General features: G+C 55.0%; 1 protein-coding gene across 1 annotated transcript; it reads left to right on the top strand.

Annotated features, from left to right (window-relative positions):
- Positions 1-2,848: 2,848 nt before the first annotated feature.
- On the top strand, positions 2,849-4,573 carry LOC123044549 (organic cation/carnitine transporter 2). Its single transcript, XM_044467318.1, has one exon. It carries the CDS (start codon positions 2,930-2,932, stop codon positions 4,511-4,513), a length of 1,584 nt encoding a protein of 527 aa, XP_044323253.1. The 5' UTR covers positions 2,849-2,929; the 3' UTR covers positions 4,514-4,573.
- Positions 4,574-8,178: the final 3,605 nt, after the last annotated feature.

Raw genomic sequence — 8,178 nt, 5'->3', positions numbered from 1 at the left:
CACCGCACGATCTGAGCCTCAGTGACCTCTCCCTGGGTAGCTTTCACAACCCCGGTAGTCAAGCTCGGGGTCTCCTCCGGAATCTCTCGCGCAGCCGGTGATTCAAAGAACATGAGCTCAGCACAGTAGACTCCATACACAGTCAGCGACGGAGCCTGGTCACGCAAGAACGGGCACTCCCCCGAGGCATGTGCCGGCTTGCCACACGTCTCACACAGCTCGGTCACGCACTCAGCAATGAAGTGGCCCTTCTCCCCACAACGGTAGCAAAGCATTTTTTCCTTTTTGCGCGCATACTTGGACACCCTCTCAGCATCGGACCTGTCGGTATCCTCGGCCAAAGTTCCAGTCTCAGGAACCTCAACACTAGCCAAAGCAGTCACCACCTCCATCGTCTGGGAAGGAAGTGTAGTGGATGTGTGGTTGGTCTCCAGTGTTGACGTCGCGTGCTCAACAACTGCCTTAGGCGGGGGCGGTCGGCGAAACCTCCGACGGCCCCCTCCCCGACCACCACGATGGCCCCGAAAGCCTCCTCTCTGACGGTGATCCGGGCCTGAGGCTCCCTCAACAAATCCGCCTGGAGGGCCGAGAAATGGTCTGTCAGCAGACCCATCACTCTGCCAGGCATAGCCACGACCTCCTCCCGTGGACGAGGAGCCCCGGTGCCGTCCCTCACCATATGCATCATACCCATCATCCCCCCACTAGCCTCGGGGCGGATCATTGGGCTCTCTGTTGTTTGAATGCTGATTAGTCTAAGTCGGACCGGACCGGTTTTGCGCCGGCCTCGCAACGTAATGGGGCGGAGGTGCAACACCGGGTTGATTGCCCGAGGGCGCCGGCAGGCTCCCAATAGGCCGAGGCCCTCCACCGCGGCCAGCCGGAGCCACACCGGTCGCGCCCGGCACAAAAGGCCGAGGCCCTCCACGACCCACAGCCGGCTGAGCAGCGGGCGCCGCGCCCGGCGCCGGGGGCCTTATGCCGCCCCGACCAGCGGCCGGCTGGACGGGCACTTGCCCCGGAGGTCGCGCGCCCAAGGGGCCAGCACCTCGCCCCGGGTTGCCCTGAATGACGCCCCCGCCCGCCGGCGGCCTCTGGCCAGACGGCGTCGGGACTCCACGTCCAGCACCCGCCGCCGGTGGCGGAGCCGTCCCACCCCGTCCCGCAGGTCCTGACGAGGCCTTCTTGGCTGGCGGCGGCGCAGCCCCGCGGCCGGCCATCTCTAGCAGCGGGCGAATCCTCCTAGCCCGACGAAGACCACAGGCAGCAAAACCTCTCGTCCCGTGCTTACGAACCCTAGGGCGAAGATGCGGCGATACACGATCGATAGAGAATCAATCACGCTCGTACGTGCATGGCAACGCAATAGGTGTAGGAGAGTGGCCCGGTCCAGCATGGGCCTCATACCCATCTTTCTCCGGCCCAACATCTCGCGGACCCAGTCCACTCCAAACCGGCCCAACTCCACCTAGCAGCTGATTCAAACGCTGCGATCTCGCGAGCGAGATCCTGGTCATCACCGCCGCCGTTACGGGCGCCGCCGTTGCCGGACTACCGGCGCGCCGCCTCGCGTTCTTCTTTTTCTTGACAGTGATCCAAGACTCCGGCCTAATCAAATCGAATAATGTGGGATTCGGAAGACTCACCTTAGGTATGGGGCCTTTCCACGGTCTGAGCGCCGACGCCGCCGTCTTCCGATGAACTACGCGTCGGATCATCTCATTCTTCTCGCCCGTGTGGAGACCAATACGCGCCGGATCATCCGGTGGCAGAACCCGATCAATCGTCGTAGCCACTTCATCCTCGCTATAACCTGAATGAAAAAAATTCACAAATGAGATCGGAGGGCGTGGGAGAAGGCGGCGACTCCGCCGGAGAACTCTCCCCATCGTCGTCCGCGTCATCTTCGTCAGACTCGGCGAGAGCCCAGGAGCGCCCGCCGACGCGCCGGCGATCCCCCGCGGTAGACGGCGCCGTCGCAGTCGGAGGGACGGCCGCCCGCCCAGTCGCCCGAGCTGCCCTCATCCCTCTCCTTAATAAACTGATGACTCAAGGTGCTGGATGGTCAGCCTCCAAACATATTCATGAGGGCGTTCGAGACTGCTGCCCAAGATGCAGCTGAATGATTGTTCAAGGAACTTCTTTACGGATTATACTTGTATATGTACAAAAATAGCAAGATTTTAATTAGGTAACTGAAACAGTCAAGAGACATGGCTGAACATTCCAAAACCAAGTAAACACATGGCACCGTAGAAGTACCATAACCTCCTATGGCCATGCGAGATTTTTGTGAGTATGGCCATAAGATTTGGGTACCTTGATTAGCTCCATCCTGGAAAGGGTAGCAAAGATACATTTCCCCCCTAAAACAATAGCAACGGTACTTTGAGTGAACGTAAGAAGGATTCCAGGACAAAAATAGCAAAGAAGCTTTTGATGTACCCATACGGCGGCACCAACTGGAATCAATCCAAGAGATAAGGAAGTTTTATGCCGGGTTTTGTCAAATGATCTGGAGCTAGCTAATCGCCGAGCTCGTACGCAAGAACATGCGGATCAATATCGTGACTGGGTTTCACATGATGGCGGTGGAGCAGGAGCGCCGTAGTACGTAGCTGATGGATTACCCTATGCATGGCTCGTTGCTTACGTGGACCCTCGGGTCATCAAGTATACTACACCCCCTCCCATATTCTAAACATATCGTGACTGGATCTCACATGTGTCTCCCCTTATTCAATCCATAATAATGCAGCTCGTCGACGTCGGAATCCTGGTTGGAGCGCTGCACTGCGCTGCTCCGTTGACGTACACTATCCCGCCCGTATAAATACCCCCGCTCTCATCGTTCTCCCCACACAGCCAGTGAGCAGCCAAGATAAGCTAGAGGCAAGCACACACAGAAGCACGCACGCGAACCGTGCGAATGGCTGACACGGCCTCCGCCCCGCTCCTAACAAGCCACAAAACAAGGCCGGCCAAGGCGCCGTCGATCGATGACACCATCGAGACGTACATGGGCGCCACCGGCGCCCTGCAGCTCCTCAAGGCCGTCTTGCTGGCCTTCGCGTGGGCCTTCGACGCGCAGCAGGTGTTCATCTCGGTGTTCACCGACGCCGAGCCGCAGTGGCACTGCACCGGCGCCGACGCGTCCTGCTCGGCCGCCGCGGCCTCTCCGTGCGCGCTCCCGTCCGGCGCGTGGGCGTGGGACCGCCCTGCCGTGACGTCGGTGGTCTCGGAGTGGTCACTCAAGTGCGCCGGCCCGGCGCTCGTGTCCCTCCCGGCGTCCTCGTTCTTTGCCGGCTGCCTCGCCGGCGGCTTCCTCCTCACAACGCTCGCCGACTCGCTCCTGGGCCGCAGGAAGATGCTGCTCGTGTCCATTGTGTCCATGTCCGTCGCTGGCGTGCTCACCGCGTTCTCGCCGAACGTGTGGGTGTACGCCGCCCTGCGTTTCATGTCCGGGTTCGGCAGGTCTATGGTTGGCACGTGCACGCTGGTCCTCTCCACGGAGCTCGTCGGCAAGAGGTGGCGCGACACGGTGTGCGTGGCGGGGTTCTTCTGCTTCACCCTCGGGTTCCTGTCGCTCCCGGCGCTCGCCTACACGTTCCGGGAGGAATCGTGGCGGAACATGTACCTGTGGACCTCCGTGCCTTCCCTCTGCTACTCCATCCTATTCTACTTCCTCGTCCAGGAGTCGCCGCGGTGGCTTCTGGTGCGCGGCCGCAAGCAGGACGCCATCGAGACGCTGCAGCAGATCGCCTCGCTCAACGGCAACAGCATCACGTCCAGCTTCTCCATGCTACACGCCTGCACCATGAACAATGACACGGCGGAGGAGAGCAGCGGCGACAGCGTGTTCGCCACGCTGCACTCCATGTGGGAGCGCCCGTGGGCGCTCCGGAGGCTGGCGGCGATCATGACGGCCAGCTTCGGCGTCGGCATGGTCTACTACGGCATGCCGCTTAACGTCGGCAACCTGGGATCCAACCTCTACCTGAGCGTCACGTACAACGCGCTGGCCGAGCTGCCGTCGTCCATCCTCTCGTGGCTCCTGATGGGCAGGATCAACCGCCGGAGCTCGGTGATCGCGCTCACCGGGGCGGCGGGGATGTGGAGCCTCGCGTGCGTCATCATCCCGCAGGGCGCGGCGCGGATGGCCGCCGAGCTGCTCTCCTTCTTCGCGACGTGCACGGCGTTCAACGTCATCATGATGTACTCCATCGAGCTGTTCCCGACGTCCGTGCGCAACTCGGCGGTGGGGCTGGTAAGGCAGGCGCTGGTGCTGGGAGGCGTGGCGGCGCCCGTGCTCGTCGCGCTGGGCCGCGAGAGGAGCTTCTTGTCGTTCGGCGTGTTCGGGCTCGTCGTCGGCTGCTTCGGCATGTTCGCTGCCTGCCTGCCGGAGACGCGGGGGAAGGGCATGTCGGACACCATGGACGAGGAGGAGCACAAGGAGGCGGCGGTGGCCGCTTGCACCGTCGACGATGCGGACTGTAACAGCGACCTCGTGTAATTATACTAAACTGCGGGTTGATGTACAAAGTTATTAATACCATGCTCCCATTCCAATCAAGTAAATCGCAGCACATTACTGAACCCAACACGTGAAAACTATAGTACTATGGTCCTGAACATTTTCAGACAAACGGATTCAATTATTATAAAACAGCTGGCCGTCCGAGTCACTGGTGACTGTGATGCCAATGATTAGATGAGATCAGAGCTTATTCTAACTCTGCATGGAATCTGCTTGGAAGATGCTGATAGATTCGTCGTACCATACGAATATAAAACATGTATATACCAGGCTAATTTGACCATGCAGGATAGCTGTGGCAAATTTGTCAAATTTGACCTATATACAAAATCAAATCACAGAATGAACTGTCCGTGAAACTATTTCACGCGGCTGACCCGTGGCGCCTAGCTCTCAGGCGCTGCACTAGTGCAACGCCTGGGAGCTAGGCGCTGCACTAGTGCAACGCCCAGGAGCTAGGCGCTACACTGTATAGTGTGGCGCCTAGCTCTCAGGCGCTGCACACTGATTTAGTGTTTTTCTGAACACACGGGTGCGACGCTGGCCGTGTAGCGCCTATCTCTGAGGCGTTGCACAGTGTAGTGTGGCGCCTTCGTGTCGGACGTCACATAAAAAGGTCAGCCGCGTGAAATAGTTTTACGGATAGTTCATTCTATGATTTGATTTCGTCTATAGGTTAAATTTATCAAATTTGCCCATAGCTGTCTACTTATGTCGGCGCATGTAAAAGCACATAGCCGTGTTGCACCCTGCCGCCATGAGAATGGAATACTGTTTCCACCCATTTTTATTTATGCGACCTATATTGAATTGCTTTGTCTTTTTGATAGTATTATATTGACTTGGAAACCGTATTTCCAAGATGGCAACGGATAAATATTTGGCAACAAAATTGTCTATTGTTCGCGCTAAGGACGGAAAATGTTTCATGATATAGTGTTCGTGAGGTACTCTCTCCGTTCCGAATTACTTGTCGCATGTATGAATGTATTTAGATGTATTTTAATTCTAAATACATTCATTTCAGCGACGAGTAATTTGGAACGGAGGGAGTAGTTTTTTTATATATGAAACGGGCAAGCGCTCCTTTCCATGACTTGAGCATAACAGCAAAGGAAATGTTAATGATCAGACGTCAGCTCAGAGGTTTTTCTTGAGCAAATCCATTATGGCACGTTTAATTTTCATGTATGAATCTCAAAGCAAGACTGGTGATAATCACTGTTCGCTCCGGCGCACCATTCTGAACGAACTACGAGCCGTCGCACTGAAAGCTTCGCCAAGGATGGACGATATGAGTGAACACATCATGGGTAACAAATTCTATTTTTAGAGCTTGACAATTTTTGTTGAAATATGAGATGGGCCTAGAGCTCATATGACAATTTCAGATTTAATCTCTAAGGACACATGTAGGTGGCATGACAAGGTGGTGGAAAGTTTAGTCCCACCATGCTAATGGAAGGAGAGTTGGAGTGGTTTATAAGGGATTCTCTCCCTCATGCAATTGGAGCTTGAGAAAAAAGAAGCCCTCGCGCACTCCTCCTCCTCCGCTCGCTGCGCCGCGGGTTGCGGGATTGAGCCGAGCCGAGCTCACTCTTATGCGCTTCTTTCTGCCGGTCAGGAACGGAGAGTCTTTGACAGGTAGGGCAACGATCTGAGACGTCGGATCATGGGCTACGGACTTGGACGTGGGTTCAGCCCACGTCTCTCCACGCGCGGCCGCACATATATATGTGGGGCGCTGCCAACCCTAGCCGCCGCGAAAACAGAACGCGTCTCCATCTCCGCCTCCATGGCCACGTCGTTCCTTTGCTGCTGCTGCCGCCGGCGACTCCATCCCATTCACCGCATACACGGTTGACGGGAGAGCAGGCCACCGAAACCCCGCCTCTCCGGATCCTGTACGGGAGAGGGGCGATTAGGTTTTTGGGTAGCGACTACGCGACTGCTCGCTTCTGTTCATCTACGTCCGCATCACCTTCATCATCACCATGTCGAGCGCCGCTGAGAAGGCCGAGGCCGACAAGAAGGCCGCCGAGGATGTCGCGGCTGCTGCCACCGTCACCACCGCCGCGTGGCCGATTGGAGGGTATACATCGCTTATCCCTCTCGTGTTTCTTTCTGTTGTAGCAGTACAAGCGATATGCGTAGATGTTTCTACTATGTGCGTAGTACATGCTCTGTTAGATCGTAATCAGTGTACTATCAATGCTGTCCATGTCATGCTTATGATTTATTCATGGATTAATTTAATCGAAAAACTGCCTATTTATCCATCAATCCAAAAACCTAATGTGTGTAGGAGTTTTTCGAATTCCGGTTTTGCTGCTGCACTGAAACCGTCCCCGTTTACGGGGACGTACTTTAAGCGTTGGCAGACCAAAATCACCTTATGACTCACGGCCATGAACATGTTCTGGGTCGCCGGTGTGACTCCCACAGGAACGATCGCTCCTGAACAGGAGAAGGCGTTCAAGGAGGCTACTGTCGTGTTCCTCGGGGCGGTTCTGAGCGTGATTGGAGATAAGCTGGTTGAAGCATATTTGCATATGCGGTCTGCCAAGGACTTGCGGGAGGCGCTCGAATCTAAGTTCGGGGTTGCCGATGCAGGGAGCGAGATGTATATTATATAGTAGTTCCACGATTACAAGATGGTTGAAAACCGTCCAGTATTGAAGCAGGCTCATGAGATAATATGCATTGTTAAGGAGCTTGAGCTTCTTAAGTGCGAGTTACCGGGCAAGTTTGTCGCGGGCTGCATAATCACCAAGCTCCCCAATTCCTGGAGGAACTTTGCCACCACTCTGAAACATCAGAGGCGTGAATTCTCTGTGGAGGATGTCATTGGCCATCTGAGTGTTGAGCAGAATTCAAGGGCAAAGTACTCGCACGGAAAAGGGGTCGAAAGAACTTCTATGGCCAATATGGTACATAAGAAGAACTCCAATTCCCATAATCTCAAGGGAAAGAACGGTGTCCAACAGAATACTGACTTCAAGAAGAAGGGTAAGAAGACCTTCAAGAAGAACAAGAAGGATGACGGCTGCTTTACTTGTGGTTTGGCTGAACATTGGGCCAACAAGTGCCCAAACAAGTTTAAGAAGTCAGGACAGGACTCCAAGTCTGTCAATATGATTGTGAGCAACAATGAGAGTGGTGCATCTGGGTACGGTAATTTATTTGCTGTATTTTCAGTCTGGCCGTCCACCGATTGGTGGGTCGACACAGGTGCAGGTGTTCATGTGTGTGCTGACATTTCATTGTTTTCTTCTTATCAGGCCATAGAACACGGGTCCGTACTGATGGGGAATGGCGTGAGTGCTTCTGTTCTTGGTGTTGGCACGGTCGATTTGAAGTTTATTTCGGGAAGGATCGTGCAGCTGAAGAACGTGCAGCATGTCCCCGCCATCAAGAAGAACCTCGTTAGTGGCTCCCTTCTATGTAGAGAAGGGTTTAAGTTGGTATTCGAGTCTAATAAATTAGTTGTTATGAAATATGGACTATTTGTTGGAAAGGGTTATGAATGCAGAGGCATGTTCCGCCTTTCTCTTGCGGATCTATGTAATAAAGACGTGAACAATATTCATTTGAGTGTTAATGAATCTCAAGTCTGGCATTCACGTCTTTGTCACATTAGT

Source organism: Triticum aestivum, chromosome 2B (genome assembly GCF_018294505.1).
Source record: "Triticum aestivum cultivar Chinese Spring chromosome 2B, IWGSC CS RefSeq v2.1, whole genome shotgun sequence".
Classification (NCBI taxonomy): Eukaryota; Viridiplantae; Streptophyta; class Magnoliopsida; order Poales; family Poaceae; genus Triticum; species Triticum aestivum.
Note: the sequence above shows the minus strand (reverse complement) of the source record. Positions and strands in the feature narration are given on the sequence as shown.

Bases quoted from the DNA above. Each gene is read 5' to 3' on its own strand.
- LOC123044549 (XM_044467318.1), top strand. From the start codon at position 2,930: ATGGCTGACACGGCCTCCGCCCCGCTCCTAACAAGCCACAAAACAAGG.